This window comes from Manacus vitellinus, unplaced genomic scaffold (genome assembly GCF_001715985.3).
Source record: "Manacus vitellinus isolate BGI_N305 unplaced genomic scaffold, ASM171598v3 scaffold_1_pilon, whole genome shotgun sequence".
Classification (NCBI taxonomy): Eukaryota; Metazoa; Chordata; class Aves; order Passeriformes; family Pipridae; genus Manacus; species Manacus vitellinus.
This window is the reverse complement of record NW_021939396.1, coordinates 10,314,255-10,336,535: the sequence shown is the minus strand read 5'-3', so window position 1 is coordinate 10,336,535 and position 22,281 is coordinate 10,314,255. Positions and strand designations below refer to the sequence as shown.

General features: G+C 40.4%; 1 protein-coding gene across 1 annotated transcript; it reads left to right on the top strand.

Annotated features, from left to right (window-relative positions):
- The first annotated feature begins 5,773 nt into the window (after positions 1-5,773).
- Positions 5,774-21,984, top strand: SQLE (squalene epoxidase). The gene is made up of 11 exons (XM_008934547.4): positions 5,774-6,413; positions 8,558-8,810; positions 9,094-9,274; positions 11,947-12,043; positions 15,115-15,228; positions 16,830-17,001; positions 17,282-17,377; positions 17,829-17,971; positions 19,051-19,147; positions 19,681-19,768; positions 20,543-21,984. Exons 1-11 carry the CDS (start codon positions 6,129-6,131, stop codon positions 20,733-20,735), a joined length of 1,719 nt encoding a protein of 572 aa, XP_008932795.1. The 5' UTR covers positions 5,774-6,128; the 3' UTR covers positions 20,736-21,984.
- Positions 21,985-22,281: the final 297 nt, after the last annotated feature.

Genomic DNA, 22,281 nt, shown 5'->3' with positions numbered 1-22,281 from the left:
AGTTCTTTATGGTATTTGTTCCTCTTTTCAGTTCACGTACCCGGGCTGCTAAGGAAGAGGTGGGTTTCCCATCCCACTTCCTCATATCTTCTCCATGCTCACGGAGGTAAAACCATAGATCGCCACGTGGAGTGTACCTTCTCTCCTTAGCTGGGGGACGCTGGCTCCTGATAGCAGAGACTCTTGTTTGTCCTGGCGAGATATGGAAAATCCCTTCCTTAATTTCTTCTCTTAGCTTCTGGTGTCCCTCTTCAATTTTCTCTTCTAGGCTTCGGACGTGTTCAGCCAGTTTGGTTTCCACAGATGAGACGTGGGCTCGTAATGGGGCGGTGACAGTGTCTTCATAAATCCTGAGTTTGCTAACCAATGCTCCCACCTTGTCCTCTCCCTCCCTCCATTGCAGCGTTGCTAAATAGCGGGAATACATTTCTGGCCCGAGTCGTGCAAACTTTAACCACATTTGGGAGGTGCACTGTACGGCATCTGGACTCTTAGGGAATCTTTCATCCTCTGAAAAGATTATCTCCAGTACAGCTAACTCCCTAAAAGGCACTTTTCTGACCCTAAACATGGTGTACACAGTACAGAGCAGACAGAGCAACACTAACAATAACATTATGCTGTCCTTAACATCAAAAGGGAACTCAATATTTTCAAAAACTGTTGTAGCAGGTCTGAAGGGGAAGAAGGAGGTGGGAGGCTGGAAACCATCCACCCCTGTTCCCCCAAAAAGCTGGGTACGATTTTTAATGAGGCCCCAGAGGTAGCAACCCAAACCAGGACAGGCAAACAGGACTGAATACACATTTACAATGAAACTCATTGCTTCTGATGTTAGAATGACATAAACATAATATACTAATAAAGCAATTTGGATCCCTCTCCCTGGTCTTAAAGAGAGCATCAAAACAGGCAAATAATACGCCATCTGTGGAAATATGAACAGGCTCAAATACAACATCCATGTGAGTGCATCAAACAACATGGTGATCAGGGAGTTTCTATATTCAAATAGACAAATGCTTCAAATGAAATTGTGATTCTGACTTCTCTCTCTCTGCCCCACGTTGGGCGCCAAAATGTGCTGGTTTAAAAGTTAACCAGCAGGGGGAATGAACCCAACTCAAAGGAGAGATTATAAATCAGAATAACAATTTATTAAAATAATACAGTAAGTACAATAATACAAACAAACAATTGGTCTCAACCCACAAAAAACCCAAATGTGTAACCCAGTGCCCTGGGGCCTGAACAAAGTGGTGTTCCTTGGGCCCTGTTTGAGTCCAAAGTAAAGGGAGAGGGGAAGAACCTGCTGGTGGGAGAGCTGCTGCAGTCTGGCCAAACTGGTGATCGCAGTCCAGTGGTGGTCTAAGTCTGGTTGAGAGCGATGAGATGCAGCCGTCCTCTGGATCCCACGAGTGGGTTGAAAAATGTTCCAAAACTCCAAGATTATATATCCTCCAGTTCAGGCAGGAATGTTCAGTGCTCCCCTCAGGGCGGGGAGTTTCACAAAGGGTGTGAGGACAGAAACATCCTCCTATCTCACAGGCCTCTTAACACCTAGTTTATAGCCTGAGGAGTCAGGCTCTATGGGCAGAAGGTGCGAATAGTCTATTGACAACAATAGTCTAGTTTCTAGGAAATGACATGGAAGGCTATAGAATACAGTTTTGGGTTACACCCACCATGCTCTATGGGCAGAGGGTGCGAATAGTCTATTGACAACAATAGTCTAGTTTCTGGGAAATGACATGGAAGGCTATAGAATACAGTTTTGGGTTACACCCACCATGATGAACTGATCTCAGCTGTCCTAACTAGGACAAGACGTTAAGCTGTTTTTTTCTGACATTCATTAAAAACATTCTGAAAACATCTGCAGAGTTCTTCATTGTGATCAGTCTTGAAAATATACAGCTGCACTGCACTACTTTGTTAAAAAAATGAATTGAACCACCCAACTTCTCAATAAAATCCCCACATGAAGGACAGCAATTTTTTATTTCTTCACACACCCACTGATACATACACAATCATTACAGCTTTTGATGCAAGTAGCCTCTTGCTTCAAAGCTCAAAGCATCCCTATTTCAGAGTAATTGCAGATTCATATAATCATCCTTTTCAGTCTTCAGGACCCCTACCACACCCCTATTGCAAAATTTACCACGCTCTGCTTCTTCTCACAATGATGAGTGAAACACAGGGACAGATATTTTTTTTTCATTTTTCAGTCTACACACCAGACTTTCTCCATCAGTCTGTCAGTGCAAGCAGATGACTATTAATAATTGATTAACAACCAGGATGCACAGGGAGAGCAGGTGCCATGTCACGTGTAGCTCGTCCTTGGGCAGCAAGGGTCAGTCTCATGCACACACTCTCAGTGATACCTCAGATATTGGTCCTGATGCCTGTGCTCCCGGGGCAGTTGTGACCATGAACCAGGAGCATGACTTGTGTTTTATGGGTCTGCACATTCAGATGGCACAGATGATGCCTGCTTCTGCACAACAGGCAGGCTTCATCAAGTGATTTATTTTTTATACCCTGAAGTTCAGCAAACCATTTCTGGTTATTCCAACATCACACCACTGCTCTGCCAACTGCTGTCCAAGTCTGAAAATAGCATTTTGCTGAGTGAAGTTCCTTCTGGAGAAGGTTTAAGAGAAAAATCTGCTCAGGTCCAGCATCTTTTCAGGAGTCTTTATTTCCTGACTGTGAAGTTGTTATGGAATTTTAGAAATTCCTGCTTCAGCCTTTTCATATTTGCCACTGTGAGATTTAAATCACAAAAAGATTTTCCACAGCAGTTATATTGACAGGGTAACACAAGTGAAGCCTGAAGCTTCTCATTCTAGAAACAAAATTGTTAACCAAGTTCAAGAATGCACATAAATCATAAAGCTGGAAAATAAGGCCATGGCAAAAAATCAGTAGCTCTACCTACCTATCCACAGAAATACCTCATTTACAATAACATAAGCAATGAAAGATAGATCTTACAGTAAACAAATGAAAATATGTCAAACTCTTCACCACAGCCAGGAGAGTGAGAGTAAGTGAAGAAGTAGTGGGGAGCCACCCACTTCCAATGTCTTGGCTGGAAATACAGCAATGTTCTGAAAGCATCCGAGCCTCGAACAGATGTATCTGTCAGAATTCTGTAACCACTTCAATTCCCAGTAACCACTCCAAATAGAAGAATCAAGAGAAATGACTCACAGGTTACATAATCTTGAAATAAATTTTGCATGAGTATTTAATCAACAGTAGGCAATTTCTTGGGGTGGAAGAACAATCGTTCAGTTTTGTTGGTCACCTAATAGGATCTAATTACAGCCTGCAGCCGAAGAGACACTCACACTCATTCCTTCCCATACCAGCCATAGATTGCTGCCCGCTGCTCTGGCTCAGGCACAGTGGCTACAGGGTGACTTGGACATATCAGAAAGTTCATGTTCTGCAGCGGGTTACACATATCTGTTGTGGCCAAGTTGACACAAATAACTTCACAGCTGCATCAGGCAGGATCCTCAGGGGGTAAAGAAGGGTTTTGGGCAGCTGGGACTAAAGAGGGAGAAGCAATTTTACTCTAGCCTTAAAATCGTCATACCATTATCTTCATTCACAGAGTTCTGCTTTAGTCTGTTTTCTTAACCATCAGCCTTCTTTCTATTAGCCGCTTCAGTTTCTTCTGGTCCTTGGTACAGTTCTGACTATGCACTTGCATTATTCTGGTGTTAATTTTCAACAGGTATTATTCATGTATGTAAACTGACATTTCCTAGTCTTCAGGTTTGTGTTGGTTCCAGTAACGTGAAGGCTACGGTTCTTCTTGTGTTTGGTCTATAGCATGAAATGCCCAGAAAGGTTATACGCTGTTTGACTTGGTTCTCAGACCATAAGAAAAAAGCCTCTTTAGCAGGTACAAGGACCATGAGCAAACTGAACATAGGAAATCAGGTACACATGTATTTAAGAGGCTCAGTCTCAAGTTGTTTAAATATAAAATTGCTGACAGCTGTAAGAACCCTTGTTCAAACTTGGGAAAAGCAGCTCCTGCTGTGAACATGTTTTTACAGGTAGTTGTCTGTTTTGTTGGATGCTTCTGTTGCTCCAGAATTCATGTCATTGTTGAAGGAATAACCACCATTCTTAGATGAGCCCCATGCCTTTACCACATGGAAAAACCTATGTTTGATCTCTTTAGCTCACAGGATCTTTACTTTTAGCCTGAACCGACTAATCTGATGAATAAACTAAAGCCACTTCTCTTACTATCTCCTGTTTTCACTTGTATTCATTTTGTCAAACTGGTTTCAGTCTCCTTTTTACTGAGAAACTACCAGATATTTTCCCCCTCTTGTAAATCTACTCCATTCTACCACTGCAAGGATCTTGTCTCCTTTCACTCCCTGTGCCTGTGATTGGTTTTGCTCATTCTTTCACCAGTTCTTCCTGGAGTGGAGTCCTGTGGTGTTTCACAGCTTCATTGCTTATAAGTATCATTATACTGTGATAGACAGACATTGTTGCACCATCACCAGTACACAGCCCAAGAAAGGTCCCTCTCAGAGAAATGGGAGGACCAGAGGTGTGTGTCCCTGAGGAGCTCAGTGCTAAAAAAGGAAACTCAGCTGCATCCTGGGCTGCATCACCTGCAGCATGGGGAGCAGGCTGAGGGAGGTGATTCTGCCCCTCTGCTCTGCTCTGGTGAGTACTCACCTGGAGTACTGTGGGGAGTCCAACACGAGAAAGACACAGACCCATTGGAATGAGTCCAAAGGAGTGTCACAAAGTTGATCAGAGGGATGAAACACCTCTCCTATGAAGACAGGCTGAGAGAATTGGGGCTGTTCAGCCTGGAGAAGAGAAGGTTTAGGGGACAGCTTAGAGCACTTCCAGTACCTAAAGGGGCTCCAAGACAGCTGGAGAGGGACTTTCCACAAGGGCATGGAGTGACGGGGCAAGAGGAAATGGCTTTAAACTGAAGGAGGATAGATTTAGGTATTAGGAAGAAATTCTCTACTGTAAGGGTGGCGAGACACTGGAACAGGCTGCCTGAAGAGGTTATGGACGACCCATCCCTGGAAGTGTTCAAAGCCAGGTTGGATGGGGCTTTAAGCAACCTGGTCTAGTGGAAGGTGTCCCTGCCCCCGGCAGGGCATCTGGAACTACACGGTCTTTAGGGTCCCTTCCAACCCAAACCATTCCATGGTTCTATTACTTCCCCGGTGGGTTTTGCTTTCCGTGCCCACCCGAGCAGGGCACCCCGCGGTGCCACCGCCGGCGCCCTCAGCCCCCGTCGCCCCTCAGAGCGGGCCGTGATGGCCCCGCCCCTCATCTCGTCACCACGGTAACGCCGCCCCGCCCTCCGCGCGTCACATCGCCCGGCGGGCCTAAGCCCCGCCTTCGCCGCGCTCCGATTGGCCGGCGGCCATAGCGCCATGTCGGCATAGCGCCGCCGATTGGCCGGCGCGGCTGCGGCCCGGGCGCGCGGTGCCCGCGGGGCGGTGGCGGCCGTTGCTCATTAGCATGGCGGGGGGGGCCGCCTTTCCCGCGGGTCCGTCCCGCCGGGCACCCCCCGTGCCCCCTGCACTCCCCGATCCTCCCGCTCCTGGCGTGGGCGCCGCCGGCCGCGGGAACCGGGCCGGGTAGCGCGCGCATCTTCCCCCGTGAGGCGGCTGCAGGCCGCCCTGACGCGGGCAGGTGAGAGCATCAGCCGCCGCCCCGCTGGGCGTGCACCGCCCCGCCCGCCCTAGACCCGGGCGTGAGGGCTCCGGCACTGAAGCGGGTTGGGTACGGTGCGGCGGCGACCTGGGGCGGCGAGACGAGCTCCAGCTCCTCCAGCATCGCGTGTGTCCGTGAGGAGCCGCGCGGAGCTCAGGGGTTCTTAAGAAGACGTTTTATTTTATTTTTTTTTTTTTGGAGGTTTCGGAACCTCCAGGCTCCTGGGGCTTGTCCCTCTTGTGGGGCTCCCAGTTTTCCCATTGAGATCTCCCTTCCATTGCAAAGGAATTCGTCTCGTTTCTGTGTATACGTTTTTTCGCCCCTTGCACGAAGCCCCGGTTTGGGCTATCGACGGCGAAGCTTTGGAGGAACAGCCGGGAGCAGTGACCCTCACGATGTGGACCTTTCTGGGCATCGCCTCCTTCATCTACGTGTATAAAAAGTGTGGAGACCTCATGACTTACGCTAACAAGGAGGTGCTGCTCTCCATGTTGGTATTTTTCTCCCTCGGCTTGCTGCTGTCCTACAGGTACCACTTCAGGGGGCCCCGGCAGCGGCAGAAGCAGAAATCGCACCTGGGGATGCTCTCTGATGTGCTCTCAGCTTTGCCGCTTGTTGGATTTTTCTGGGCCAAACCCACCCCGGGGTCTCAACAAGTTGAACAACCCAAATCCAGAAAGGTGAGTTTGATTCAGACGTGGCACGTGGGGTCCAAGGTCCCTCTGCTCATCCCTCTGGCCACTGACCCCTTCTGCCCTGGTGAGGGAAAAGAGCTAAGAAAGGGGTGGAGGGGGTTTGTCTTTAGATGCTGGGTGTCTGATTTGTCATATTTTATGTTAGTTTTGGATGGCAAAAGAAACAGTGAAACTTAAGTGATACACCAAGGGTTCTGTGGAGTCAAATCAAATGTGTTTGAAGAAAGATTTGTATTAAAAGATTATTATACTTGCAGAAAAATATCTTCAGTTGCCAGTCTGTTATAAACATGAAGGACTGGAGCATCTCTCCTTTGAGGAAAGGCTGAGCTACTGTTCAGCCTGGAAAAGAGAAGGCTTGAGGAGGTTTCATCAATGTCTGTATAAACGTATATCAGTGTTTGTAAATACCTTAAGGGAGAGTGCAAAAAGCCAAGACTTTTTTCATCGATGCCCAGTGACAGGACAAGAGGAGATGGGCACAGAGTGAAACGTGAGATGTTTGCTCTGAAGATCCAGAAGCATTATTTACAGTGACTGAGCACTGCAATGTTGCCCAGAGAGGTGGCTGAGTCTCCAACCTTGAAGGTATCCAAAACATGTCCCAGGCCAGTCTACTCTGACCCTTCTTGAACAGGGGCTTTGGACCAGATGACTTCCAAAGACCCTTTTCAACCTCAGTTGTTCTGTGGCTCTGTGATCAGCTTCCTAGTATTTATGGATAAATCACATTTGGTTAGACAACTGCAGATACATTTACATGGAAATTATTGCTGAACTATTGCTTGTACGATAGGTGCAGGACCTGAGCTCAGACAGTCTATTCTCTTGAGTCCAGTGTGGGCCTTGCTGTGGGATGGTGGAGAGCTGCAATTGGTGCCTGGAGCTTAGCAGGAGTCCTGCCGTCCAAGACCATGGACAGGACATGTATATCCAGTACATCTGTGGTTGGCACTGTTTGGCTACTGTCCTGTGTACTTCTGGGTGTTTTCATGTGAGCACTGACCCCTTGCACTAAAGAACATGAAACTGTTTTTGGCTGCAAGTCAAAGGTTCTGGATTTTTATTTTGTTTTTCTGGTAAAGCCTGCCTTTACCCCAGTTTCTTCTATTAGCTGAATTCAGATAGTTAGTTTTGCACTCCCTTGCTGCATTGTAGACATAAACATGACACTATGCCACTAGAAATTCTAGCTTCAGTGTTGTTCTGGGCATTTGTTTCACTGATGCAATCATATTTTTACCACTGTCAGCACTGCAATACCATGGCATTTCTGAAAGAGTGAATTGAACTCTCTTCTACCAGCTGGAGAAATGACTTTCAGCTTTGCACTGGAATTGCCCTTACAACTTTTTTTCACTTTGAAGTGTATGTGATTAGATGCTGTTGGGAAGGTTCTATAGCACAGCTGGTCTTCATCTTCAGGTACCAGTTTATGTGTTCATTGATGTCCAATCCGATGTATGTCAATTCTTAACAGTTTTAAATGTAGGTGAAGGATGTTTTTCCTTATACTTTTAACTGTCAGATGACTTTTCATTTCAGGACCACTTCTTAATAACGTTTCCCAGGTAGCTGCTTCTGCTGATCCTTTTCCCTCCTGAGTATTACCATAAGCTGTTATTATGGTACTTAGGTAGGTTTAGTTACAAGTAAAATTAAAGAGAAATATGTTTTCCAGAGAAATACATTTTCCAGTAAATCTGATAGCTTTTTCTTTGCAAAGTGCTAAGGCCTCCATGTGGGAGTGGTTCCCTGGCATGAAGGCATCAGTGTCTTACTTTATAGAATAAGAATATGGGTCTGCCTTGTCTTACTGTCTTTTATAGCTACTTTCAGTCTCTCTGACACTTATTTTAGTGATTTGTCTTTGATCAGCAAGGCAGTTTTAAACAAGGGTCTTGATTTTGTTTGCAGGGGTGTTGGTTTTTTATTTCTCTTCTTGTACTTTTTTTGCATTGTAGAGTATGATGAATTTAATTTCAGACAAAACTAAACTGAAACCTGTTCTCCACCTACTGATATTCAGTCTCTGGCTGAGAGTAGAACTAGTTCAAAGTCAGCCCTCTGACAAGGTTATGGTACAGATACGTCAGCACGTGTAACTTTGCTGGCTTTGTTTTCTAAAGGGTAAAAAAGAAGTGAACTTCTCAGATGTGAATCTCACAGAGACAGCTCCAAATACAACATTATCACCTCAATATGATCCAGAAATTATCATTGTGGGATCAGGCGTCCTTGGTTCTTCCTTGGCGACAGTGCTCTCAAGGGATGGAAGAAAGGTGACAGTGATAGAGAGGGATCTGAAAGAACCTGACAGGATAGTTGGAGAATTGTTGCAACCTGGAGGATTTAATGCTCTTCGAGACTTGGGTCTTGAAGGTAAGTGCAATTCAAAATGTATATATATGTGTAACACAACAGTTACTACACCCTATAAAGTTTTTAGTAAAAGTGCACCTATGTGGAAAAATTAAGAAATTATGTCTGTGCTTTACATTTGAATTAAGATCGCTTGTGTATTTCCAGTTTGCCATTTTGAAAACACTTGTCTTTTAATATGTGTTTTAAGAACATTGGACCCTATGTAAAGAAATACCTTTAATACCTAATTAGGCTTTCTTAAAGACTTTTTTTAACTCATCTATTGACTTATATTTTGCAGATACAGTAGAAGGTATTGATGCACAAGTGGTAAATGGTTACATAATTCATGACCTAGAGAGCAAGTCAGAGGTTGAGATTCCTTATCCAACATCTGAAGATGGACGTGTGGCCAGTGGAAGATCTTTTCATCATGGCCAGTTCATCATGGGTCTCCGAAGGGCAGCTATGGCAGAGCCCAAGTGAGTCACGTTGTGAACAGCACAGTCGGGATCCAGAGGTTCAAAAGCACTGTTCCCATCATCCATGAGATTCCTTAACCATTTTCTTCTGTCCCATCAGGGAGGGCTGCAATGAACAAGAGTAAGAGAAAGTAGCAGCTATAGTTACTCATTCTGCTTTCTGCAGACAAGTTCATAAGTTACATATACATCTCATATATACACCACCCTTTGGGACAAGTAACTCTTTAAACTAAGGGAATATAGACTTTAAATATTAGGCAAGGTACTGATGCATCTGTGTGGGGGGACAGTTCATGGTTGAAGGGTTGATTCTCTTCTGCTGATTCTTGGGTTTGGCATTTTACCAGAAGCAGTGACCTCTTCTTGGTGAACAATGCTCAGAACTTCTTTGGCCAAGATGTGAGTGGCAAATCTGGCATAATTTCTTAGATTGTGGTTTGTGTTTAAAGGGATCTGTAAAGGTCATGTAGTCCAACCCTCCTGCAAAGGGCAGGATCATGTATATCTTCCACTGATGTTGTCAGTGATACAGAAATCAAGTTTTTGCATGCATGTTGCATGTTCGTTTGCTTTTTTTTTGACAAGAAGTGGGGCAAAATAACTAAAAAGGAGCACTAAATGAAAGTAGCTCTTCCCAGTTACTAATTTGTATTTCTCAGAATCCAGAAGACGCTTTTTTTTCATAATGAAAAGAAAAATTTGTGTTTAGTATTTCCTCTTAACTGTTTTCTTTTCTTTATAGAAGAGGTGAGAAGGAAAATTTTATTGAAACAATTCTAGATGCTGTTTTCTGTGTGGTATTTTTTTCATGTTGTCTTTTTTCCCACCTAAATAATTTTTTCCCTGAAAAATATGATAAATGCCATATGTCCCCTCACAAGGGAAATATGACATTATCATATTTTTACCTAACATGTCTTTATTCTGAGCTGGAAAATTGCTCTCTCATATCTGTTATATCATATGAATTACTAAAAACAGCATTAAAAGTTAACAGCTCTGTAGTACAGTTAAAATTAATAGCAATCATGTTCACTAGCTCTGAAGACTAAAGCCTTCTTGTTGAAGCTACAAATTCAGTGAAATTTGGTTACCTGTTTGTTCAACTTGCAGAAAACTCCAGTAGCTGTACAGAGTCTTGGAAGCAAAACCTTAAAAAAAACTATAATGTTTTTGACTTGAATTAAATTCTTTCCTCTTTTTCTACACACTCATTAATGTCTGTTTTGTATATGCTTGTTTGCCATTTGAATTGCAGCATTGAAAACTGTGTGTTTAGATGGAGGAAAGAGCAAGAACTCTTAATAGTGCCATGAAGTTTTGTTTTCCATCTCTAAGCTTGTGAAAATACAGAGGATAATTATTACTGATTAATATATCCTCTTTATAGGTACTAGGCAATATGAATTCATTTCAGATGAGTAAAATTAATTTTTCAGGGTAAGAGGTAGGGGATCATAAGTTTGTAACAGTAAACTAATTCTGTATAATTATAAACTGATTTATATGGGGTGTGAACCAGAAAAAGAAGTGAGCACTTACATAGGTAACTGAAATGACAGCTGTAAAAGAAATTTAGAGCTGATAGGATCTGCAGAGCTCTGTTTCACTGTCATGCTGCTGCGCTCCCTTGCTGTTGAAGTTTCTGTCAGTGTGCTCACACTTAACCATTCATGTTTTGTTACAGCCACAGTGCCTGTTGCCTGGCAAATCAAGCCAGTCATCTGTTCTGAAATTTCCATGCTGGATGGCTTGTAGAAAAGACATAAATTGAACTGTTTGTGTTCCTTCTGAGAGCCTGAAATAGCAAGCTCTTGTATTCACATGTGGACCTTTAGCTTAGTTCTCCAAGTCATGGAATTTCACCTGGATAGGGAATATTTGTGAGGGAGAGACAGTGTCCCATTTCAAACTGCTAAGTCTGAACTGCTGTGATCAAGTCTAACAGCTCAAACCCAACAAGGGATGTAAGTTTGCAGAGATTTAATTTCTGAACCCGAAAGAGCTCTGGTTGGGAGGTAGAAGAAAGGGACGCTTTGTTCAAAGAGAAGTGTCTGCAGAACTTTAAAAGCATAATTAGCAAAAAATCCCCCAAACCCAATACCAAATGTATCCTGAATTCCTGAGTTACCAACCTAGACATCTGTATCCTAAACGGGTTAGATTAGTTTGGACTGTTCTGAGAATTAGGTGCCTCACTTTTATCTAGTGTACCTGTTAAGTATTTAGGTGCTGCTGATCTTGCTCTTTAATTCTCCTTGGAGAATTAAACTGTCAGCAGTTCCCACCACTTCACTGGGATGACTCAGTCAGCTGCCAGATTTCTGACCACTATTAGATGTGAAACTCCTCTCAGCATCTCCCACTTGGCCATGAAGCACCTGAAGCACAGCTGGGGATTCTACTTAGTGGCAGGGTGTTTAAGATAAGCACACAGTTTTTAGAATATTCAGGTATCAAACCAAAGGTAATGTTGAACTGAAATTAATGACCAACACCTTTTGACATTTAATCTAGCTTCAGAAAGTGGCAAGAACACTTCCTTGCATGTTTTAAACAAATTGTGTCGGCAGAGACAAGATTAGTGAAAATTTGGTTTTTCTTCCATGTCTAGAGCCTTGAAATGTTGGCATCATTAATCCTTTTCTGTTTTAACCCCTCCATTTCAGCGCAAAATTCATTGAGGGGACTGTGTTACAGTTGCTTGAGGAAGATGACTGTGTCGTGGGTGTTCAATACAAGGACAAAGAAACTGGAGACACTAAGGTAAGACAGTTTTCTGTTATGATCTTTGTTAAACTATTGAGAAAATTGAGGGTTGATTTATATATATAATTTTTTTAAAACTTGTGTTTCAGAGCACTGGTGCAGAAATAATGTAGTTATCAAGAAAGCAAAAGCTTTAATAAAGAGAGATTACTTTCTAGTAAATACAGTCCTGGAATTCTCCTTATAACTTGTTATGCAGCTTCTGTTTTCAGTGTCTCTGGAGAATTCAGTTCGTTATTTGTTTCAATATTCATATGTCTAGAGTTTAAAATCTTTTGAGAGTTCCTGGTGAAAAAAACCCAGTGTATTAGGATTTGTGGTTTGACTGTGTGTCTACATTTCCACATATACATCCACTACCTAGTGGGGGACTGAAAATCAGTTACCTCTTCATAGCGAAAGCTCTGTCCAGTCATTTCTTGGATGACAGAGAGTTCTGACCTATTTTAATTGTATCACTGATTTGATTAACGTTCTTTGCATCAACTAATACTAAATCCTGACTAAATGTTGTGAAACTGTGTGAACTTAAAAGTTTAGGAAAGCCCAGTCTGGATAGAACCTCTGTGCTGAAGTTGTGGGTATACTGCCTATTCTCTAGAAAAAACCCAAATTTTTAAGCTTCTTTGTTGACTTTGAAATTCCTTTGCTGCCTAAAGTTATGTAGGCAGTGTGTTCAGATGTGCTGTGATGGGGAAGATGGGACTCTCCTGCCTATGCCCTGCTGCCCTTCGTAGTACATGGGGAAAGTTCCTGAGTAGCTGGAGGATCCTGCCCTGAGCATTACAACAATATCTTTCATACTTAAGGAATAGTAGCATAAAACCATATGTGAGAGAGCCTTTTAAAAGTACTTGCCAAAGCTGTGAGAGAGCAAGCTGGTTTTAGACTCACCTCAGGCAAATGGCATTTCAGCCCACTTGATGGCAAAGTACTGCAAGTAGGAAGCTGTAAGAGAGAGGTTACAATGTCCTTGACCTCTCTTGAGGTAGCTGGAGGAGGAGGGAGTTCCAAGTCCTGTTCATTGGTCTGTCTTACATGTAATATAAAATGAACAAAATCATATTAGGAAATCCACTCTAATAGAATAAGCCATTGAATCACAGATGGGTGTGAGAAAGACAGGGAGTTTGGAGAGGAGGATGTTTTTTGGGGGGAGAAGGGTGGGGTTTTTTGGTGTTTTGTTTTTGTGGGTTTTTTTTTCTCAAATCCAATTGGCTTTATGATCCATCAACATATAAGGGGTTTTTTGTTTTATTTTGTTTGAGCAGTGGAAAAAGATAATGCATCTTTTGCTTTGAATTTTGTTTTTAAGCTTCTTGCATTTATGGATGTTGTTACTGTAATTTTAAGTGTGACTTACTTCGCCAGCACTAGGGTGACCTGTGTTTTAACCTGTGTAGTTCCTGAGAGCATAGGTGTTGTTATAAAGGACTTAAGTTTTCTATCTGTATACTGGAGATAAACTCATGTTTTGCTCTGAATGCTGAAGTTCAGTGGCTAGAAAGAGCTGTTTCATTTGCTGGCTTAGAACTCCTTTGATTTTAGAAATCTAGTGTAAGAAATTTCGATTAAACATTTCTTCATAACTGTGTTTCCCTACCTGTGAGTTCTTACAGCTAGGAAACTCTTAGTTGAGTAATAAAACAAAACCCAAGGCTGTTTATATTCCTTAGCCTGCTTTCATAAAGAAAGGAGGCTGATCTGTGCTGTATGTCTGCATTTTTCTGTTTTCTCCATCGCTCTTGTCCACTACAAAAAGAGATTTTTATTCTCTTAAATGAGGTTTACATTAGACAGTGTGCTAAAAGTCAATTTACAAAATTTATCAAAACCAGGCAGCTGAATAGACTCAAGGTTTAGTATGTTGACTGTGGAAAAATTGTAGCATGAATGTTCAGCTCATTAGACACCAGGGAACCCATACAGGCAGGTGACTTTGGTCTACTTGCAGGAGTAATTAGCTTGCAATCATCTGATCTGGGAATCCCTAGGGAAGAGGTTTCGTTAGCTCTACTCAGGAGCTCACTTGTATAAGCACAGACACTGTAAAACATCTATTATTTTACTCAGATCTACTCTCATCTGATTTTGTCCAACTTCCCCTCACACAGCAAAAGATGTTACGGTTTGTGTGACCAAGTGGAGTTGGACTTGATGATCCTTGTGAGTCCCTCTCAGCTCAGGATATTCTATGATTCTGTGAAGTGACAGAGTCCATTCTGATGCTGGAGGCAAGTGCTCCTGGAGTAACTCATTCACATAGTGCCTCACCAGATGCTTCCATCCAATAGTAAAAGTTTTCCTAGGAGTACTAATGAAACACAGCATGCCTTTTTTGTCTTGTTACTTACATCCTGAAAGCTTAGAAGGAAAACTGTATTTTACTGCTTCTGCCAAGCATATGAGATTACTGAAGGCCAAAGACTAATGCTTAGTGTAAATCTACTGTCATTTGAAGTTCAATTACTGAATATATTGACATTGAGAAAGCTGCAGGTAGAAGGGAACATCTACTCACATTTGTATTTTGTCTATATACACTATTTGTTATAGCTCCTAAGTATACTGGGAACTGCTCAGAGTTCCTTGCTTGGTCTTTTAAAGAGAATCCTATATGGTTACTGCATATCAGTTTGTTAAACTTTGGTTTGGTTTTCTTCAGTTGTTTATGCATAGTTCTTTAATTTAAAATTTCTTTCTTTTTTTTTTTTTCCTTCTGAAGAGCATTACAGGCCAAAGGGAGAAATTACTCCTCTTATTTGTCTTTTTTTCTTATCCAAGTTCCTACACTGTTCCCATAACTGTGTTATCTGAATGCATGTCTAAAAAAGCTGGAGTATATCATTAGATGAGCTTTCAGAGGAAGTAGGTATGAATAAGAGGGAGGCAAAAAATACTGTATTTCTTAATATGTATGTTGTTAGTATAGTCTGTGATCCTCTTAGATGTTTATTGTTTTGTAGAACATGTAATGTACAATTGCAAAGGACAGCTTGAGTTGCTTCTCACTTGTTCTGAAGCAAAACTGACAGTGTCATATCTTTATTTTTTTCTTCATGCTGCAGGAACTTCATGCACCACTTACAGTTGTAGCTGATGGACTTTTTTCCAAGTTTAGGAAAAACTTGGTATCCAGTAAAGTTACTGTTTCATCCCATTTTGTTGGTTGCATTTTGAAGGTAACTTTTATGCATAATACTATATAAGCCAGTATGCTACTGCTTCTTTATGTGAGTCTGAATTTCACTGAATTTGTTGTTGTTTATTACCTTTTCCAACAGAATCAATTAAAACCTGCTTTTAGATATTTATCCAGCTGTTCTGTCAGTCTCTGTGTCCCTTTGAGGAGTGCTTGGAAATTTTGATCTTTGTTTTCCTCTGAAATTGTTGATGCATCCTCCATCCCAGCTCTAGGATAGTTGAACTTACTATATCAGACTTCATGTTCGGTATAGTTACAGATCATATTTTCAACTCTTAAAACACTTTTAAGTATCTGTGAGCCAGCTTTGGCTTTGTTTTTTGTGTTTTAAGGTAGATATTGTGGTTAAATTTAGGTTTCTGGTTTTAAGAGTGGAGTATAGTGCTAATCTTAAACATATTGTTGAACAGGGGAAGGTTTAAAAAAATGTATAGATATTCCACATAGCTAGTTTAAACTGAGCACTGAATTCACTAGACCAGTTCACAGAAATTTATTTTTAGAAAGAAACATTTCAGTATCTTATATAAGGCAGTGCTATGTGCACTATTAGTGCTATGTCTTATTTAGCACTAAGCTCTGGATCAGAAGTGGGCACCAGTGTAAACCTGGAACCCAGTTTGTAAAATTGTTACCCTGGATATAGGGGCTTTGACAGGTTTGTGAAAGATACTGGTACCTAAGATGGTGACACTCCTTTTTTCACAATACTTAGAGTATTCTTTCAGGGGGTGGAAATCATGCTGGCAGCTGTGACTGAAACCACCTACAGTTTATACTCTAGAATACCCAAGCTGTGCTCCTGCCTGAAGGTGTGTGGTACCTTGTAAAGGGGGTACCTATTTGCCTTCAGGATGTATAAACTTGAAGAGAGAAGGTGGTGTCCTGGTTTCGGACCAGGAGTCTGGGTTGGTAGCTGGGTGGTTGGAGAACCCAGGTAGAAATCCTGGCTGGGTCTTACTCTCTGTGGCTGCTGCAAAAAATAATTAAGGGAGCAAAAATCATTAAGGGAGAATGAACCAAAATTAACAGAATTTTCACTATTCTATGGGGACAGTGACTTGGAGGAACTTCAGCATTTTTTGGGTCCCTGACTCAGTTAGCACCACCCAAGTTTGTCTAGTTTTGGAATCTTGTTTAAGACCTCACTAGGTAGGACCCCATGGCTCTTCCTCCGTTGATGTCTCCATGTAGCTGTGTTCAGACTAGTGCATTTCTTTCCCTCCCACCACTTTCTTTATGAAAAGAAAACAGAATGATCTTACCAAAAACTACTACATTGATTGTATTACAGGTTTTCAATGGCATGCATTAAATATTGATGAGGTATTCAAATGAAATGCATAAAGTAGTATATATTCTAGTAAATATTAAAATGTATTGGCAAAAGAATTGTTGCTACACTGAAGTTCAGAACTTTCTTTTTGAAAACACTTAATTTAAGAGACAAATAACACAAATTTAACATGATACAGAATTTTATTTTAAAGTATTTTAGAAAATTATTTTGTATGTCTGACATTTAGTATCCTGTCATTAATCAGTCTCAATCTTTCTCCCTCTTCTTTCTTTTTTAAGGATTCACCACAGTTTAAAGCTAATTATGCTGAACTTGTTTTAGCTAAGACAAGTCCAGTGCTAATCTATAAGATTTCTTCAACTGAGACTCGGGTCCTTGTTGATATTCGAGGGGAAATGCCCAAAAATTTAAAAGAATACATGATCGAGAACATTCATCCACAACTGCCTGGTGAGTCTAGAAAGATTTCTAATTGTCACATTTAAATATGCCCCCAAAAAGACACATTTCATTGAATCCATTGAACTGTGTAGGCTTTTCCATGTGCACGGTTACTGGTCCAGTAACCATAACCCTTCCTCGCTTCCACATCCTGCAGTTTATTCAGCTCACATTGGTGAGGTTGGCAATCCAGAAGGATTAGCTCTCTAAGGAGAGGTTAAAATAGGTTATGTACGAGTTATTTTTGACTTAGTCCAAGTACTGTAACTAAAATATTTGGTTATTGCAGATCATTTAAAGGAACCATTCTTAATAGCAGTTCAGAATGACCGTTTGAGGACTATGCCAGCCAGCTTCTTGCCTCCTTCAGCTGTAAACAAGAAAGGTGTGTTCTAGTTTTAACTGGAATGTTGGTATTGATGCCAGACTTTAAATCAATGCCTCTTTTATCTCTATGTTTAATTTACTCAGTTGCTTAAGCTTATACAGAAAACTTATAAGAAAACTTCATTTAAAAAAAAAGGGAAATTAAGAGTGTATGTGTTTGTGCTTTTTGACACATGTACATGTATACCTGTGGGGAAAAAAATAGCTTGACCTTGATCATCTTAAAATACTTTTAAGCCTGTTAATTTAAATACATACTTTTTGGTTTTTTACTTTGTTTTTTCTTTTTTAATTGCTAGTGTTATTCATCTTATTTTCTGGTGGAAATGAATTCTTAGTATGTTTGATTTTTTTTTTTTTTTTTTTTTTTTTTTTTTTTTTTGAGGGCTTGAGTTCTAAGATTCTGTAATGGCCATGCAGTATCCCATTGTTTTTTCTCTTCTACCTAGGTGTTCTTCTTTTAGGAGATGCATATAATATAAGACACCCTCTAACTGGTGGAGGAATGAGTGTTATTTTAAATGATGTTAAAATATGGAGAAGTTTGCTCCAGGATATTCCAGACCTTTATGAAGATTCTGATGTTCTTAAGGTGATTCTTTATTTTGGATTTTAGGCAGCTTTTGCTGCAATTCAGTGACACACTTGTAAGTTTTCTGCAACTCAGGCAAGTAAGTTTTCAAGGCAGTTTTCAAAAGTTTGGGTAGAATAATTAAAAACCAGGGATTCAGCAGGGGAGCTGTGCTTTGGGAGTGCTGTGGCTGTGTGGCAAAAAGCAGTTTCCAACCTGTGCTTACAGACCTGCTGTATTTTACTTAAGGAGACTGGTGTGCTGTGTCCAGTCAAAATGCTTTGGTAATATAAACTGATATTCCAGTCTTAGTAGTGTATTTGTATCCAGATTGGTCCTAAATGTGGTGGGTTTGGGCCATTACACTTGTGTGAGTGGAACTTAGAGAATAATGAGCTTGTGTACCAAGTCTTTCAAGACACATCTCAGTGCTCCACGAGCCTCTTTCCCACTGAATTAATATCACAGTAGTAAGTCAGAAGACATCCTTCTTTCCCAGGATCAGCACCATCAGTGTTCATGCAAGGTTTATTTTTTCAGTGAGATTTAAACTCACAATTCTCATGAGTAGATAATAAGAGCTCTTATTTATTTGGGTTAGGCATATTGTCTTGGCTAAATTACAGATAGTATAATTATAGACTACAAACAGGTGATTAAAAAAGTGTATTTGAAAATTGAGAAGCACTTAGAGGGACCCTGAATGTCAGGACAGTTCAGGACTTACCTGACCAAATGCAGATACTTAGCTAGTCACCTCAGACTTCCAGTTATTTCCTACTTATTATCAGTCAACTGAGAGAACTAGGTGAGTGTTACCCTTCAAGTTCCAACCTACCCCAGCCACCTACTCCAGGATGCATGCTCTGGAACTACCTTTTTTTTGCCCCTATATTTGGTGTAAGAGGAGCCTAAACTGGTTCCAAGTTTCCAAACTTCAACAAATTTCCAAAATTCCTTAATGACTTCACTTTGAACTGATCTAGCACATTACTAAATCCACTCTGCATTTCCAAGAGCATGACTTTTGCCACCTCTTTGGAAATCTTTTGAATGCTCTTCCATTTTACTGACTTTGTTTTTGTTTTTCCATTTTTCAGGCAAAAAGAACATTTTACTGGTCAAGAAAAAAATCTCATTCTTTTGTAGTGAATGTTCTTGCCCAGGCACTTTATGAACTCTTTGCTGCCAGAGATGGTAAATATATTTTAACGATAACCTCTGACTAATTACAACTTGATAAATAAATATGCCTGGGGAAGGGATGTGTTTGACCATGCATCCATGTGTTTGTGTGTGTATATGAATATATAAATATGTATGTATATTGATATATATTAAAAATATATTAATCAAAGGATTTTAATAAGTTAGCTCATGTTCTCTGCCTAATGGTTTAGTTCTATTGTGATGTAAACTGAGTTTTAGGAATGTGAAGGCAAGTCTGAAGTTAGTATTAAAAAAAACCCAAAAAAACCAAAAAAAAAACAAAAACGAAGAAAAACCCCACAATCAAAGGAAAAAGTAGGAAGCACTTTTTCTTGTGTCAGTTAATGCAAAAATATGTAGATATTCTGTAAGGATATCCTTTCCTTAAATAAAACCATCTCAAAATCCAGCTGAATTGAACACAACAGATACCAAAGTCCTGGATTTAATGTTGTGTAGGCAGAAAAATTTTCTTGTATGTGTTGAATATATTTATTGAGTCATTTTAATTCATTTTGTAGATTCCTTGCATCAGCTAAAGAGAGCCTGTTTCCATTACTTCAGACTTGGAGGAGAATGTGTCTCAGGCCCTGTTGGATTGCTCTCTGTGTAAGTTCACTGTGCTGTCAGTAGTTAATGTGAAGGGGGCTGAGCACCGTGAGCCCCTATGAGATCTGCACAGGGAGAATGGCCCACACCAGCCTGTATAGTTAAGATTATACTAAGGGTTGGAACCTTATTAGAAACTGTCTTTAAATGCTGACTTTTTTTTTTCCTTTCTTTCTGTGTAAGGAAGGCCACCAAAAGCTGAAGAGAAGTTAGTGTAGGTAGCACAGGAGTTTGAATGAGGTGGAGGGGTCCAGACCAACAGAGCAGCTGCTGGAGACATTCCCTACTTGACAAGTTGAGAATAGTGAAGGGTGAGGCCTCTCATAAAAGGTTGTAAGGAACAGGGAAATCTCTAGCTATGAAGGTATTTGAATGACCCCTCAGAAACTGATGAATGCACAGTAAATCATACTACTCTGAACATGTGAGAATGTGTGCTTTTATGTTTCTCCTTTTGGAATGAGAGCTGAAACTGAAGAGCCTGTTGAGAATATTCTTCCAAGGGATAATAAAGGCAGACACAGAGTACTGGAAAAGGGAAAGCAGCAGGCTGTGTTGGCTGTGCTGTAGAAGGGACCACAGAGCGTGGAGCAGCTGCAAGAGAACCAAGTTTGTAATTTTCAGATGAGATGGCAGGACGAGAGCTGCCTAAATCAGAAGGGGGTGTGTTATCTTGAGTGGAGATCTGTATTTGTAAAATGGAAATTTGTCAGTGCTTTCTGATTCTGTTTATTTACTTGATTTTTGTTTTTGTTTTTTTTTTTTTTAATGCAGATTATCTCCTAAACCAATGGTACTGATTGGCCACTTCTTTGCTGTGGCTTTATACGCCGTTTATTTTTGCTTTAAGTCAGAATCCTGGATCACCACACCTCGAGCAGTTTTCAGTAGTGGAGCTGTTCTTTACCGGAGCTGCTCTATAATATTTCCACTTATTTACTCTGAAATGAAGTATTTAGTCTACTAAAATCTGTGGGAAAATGACTGGAGGAAGAAAACAAGGAAATCACAATGCCTTCAAAATCTTTGGACGTGTACTATTTAATATTGTATTATGTTTTCTTCTCTTCAAAATGCGATTTCCTTGATAAGGATTTAACTTAATTTTGGTTTTGTGGTTATATACATATATATTATATGTAAATATTCTTTTCTTTGCAATTTAAGTTCAAAAAGGAGTTAGCTGTTTACAAAGACCATAATTAAGTGTTGACACGTGGTAGATAATTGCCAGTTTTGACAGAATTTCTTTCCTTGCTTTACCCATTGCTGAGTGCACCACTAATATTAATAAACTGAGAAGTGAGAACTGTAAACCATATGCTGCTATTATCCTTCATGCTTTTTCTGTTCAGTAGTTCTGTAGACTGTTTCTTTATTACTGTAAAGTATTGTAACATTCTTGAACTGGGTTATTTTGTTAGGATTTGCCTCTGTTCTGTTTCAGTTGCAGGTAAGATACTAGCCTGTTGGCACTTGAAAGGATGTCAGATTTTGATGTGTCACCATATCTTTAACTTCAGTCACTGTTGCCAGTACCATTATGCTCTTCTGAATTCATTCTTTACACTGGAATTCATTTAAACAAGTAATAATCAAACCATAGCTGTGTTGGCTACTGCAGTGCACTCAGGTACTGAAAGCACATGTTTTTTGGAAATTTCTTCCTATCTCACTTCCTTTTAAAACCTTGGGAGTTTGGATTTGTTTTGCTTGGAGTGTATGCAACTGAAGTTTAACACTGCCACAAACTGAAGCACAGCAACAAACTTTATCCACTGAAACAAACTCAGTCCAGGCTATTTCCAGTAGACAGTAATCTTTAATATTACTTCTAAAAATTAATGAGAAGTACCATAAAAGTGTCCTTTTAATACTTGGAGTATGGTGGGATTATTTTTCCTGTAGGAATTGCTGCATGCTACTAAAGAGTTCATATCTATTCCTGTTGGTCACTATTCCTCTCAATGTTCTCATTATCAGTGTGCTTTCCTTTGTTCTTGTGTGTCTGCATTTTACTTTGCCTTTTCTGTGATTGACTTGGGGATGGCTCCACTCTTGGCTTGCCTAAACAATCACACATGGGTGCAGCCAACAGTCTGGAAAACAATAACAGATTTTGTTCTTCTGTACTGGTGAAACTGTGACTCTATCTTGAAAATGGCAGATTGCATAAGCTGTGTATAAACACATTTTATCTTGGACTGTGAAAAAAATCTGTGGAGAGACTTTATTTAATATTTTATTTGATGAATATGACCTGTTCTTTTCCAGAAGCAAAAGTATGTATATTTTTCTAACCATGATCACTTTTGATACCCTCTTGAAATTACACCCATCATGAATATGTCTATGTTTAAACTTTAGGGTAAAGTACTAATATTTTCAAATATCATTATATATGGTAACTAAATGATGCCCCTTTAAGGGTACACAAAGTTTGCAGAATTTATACAAGTGTTTTCAAAATTTGTGACAATTTTGAAAATATCGATTAATTTTACATTTTCTAT

Excerpts from the sequence above, each read along its gene's own strand:
- SQLE (XM_008934547.4), top strand. The coding sequence starts at position 6,129 with ATGTGGACCTTTCTGGGCATCGCCTCCTTCATCTACGTGTATAAAAAG. Across the intron at positions 15,229-16,829 it reads TTGTTGGTTGCATTTTGAAG|GATTCACCACAGTTTAAAGC; the intron begins GTAACTTTTATG and ends TTCTTTTTTAAG. Across the intron at positions 17,972-19,050 it reads AAGATTCTGATGTTCTTAAG|GCAAAAAGAACATTTTACTG; the intron begins GTGATTCTTTAT and ends TCCATTTTTCAG.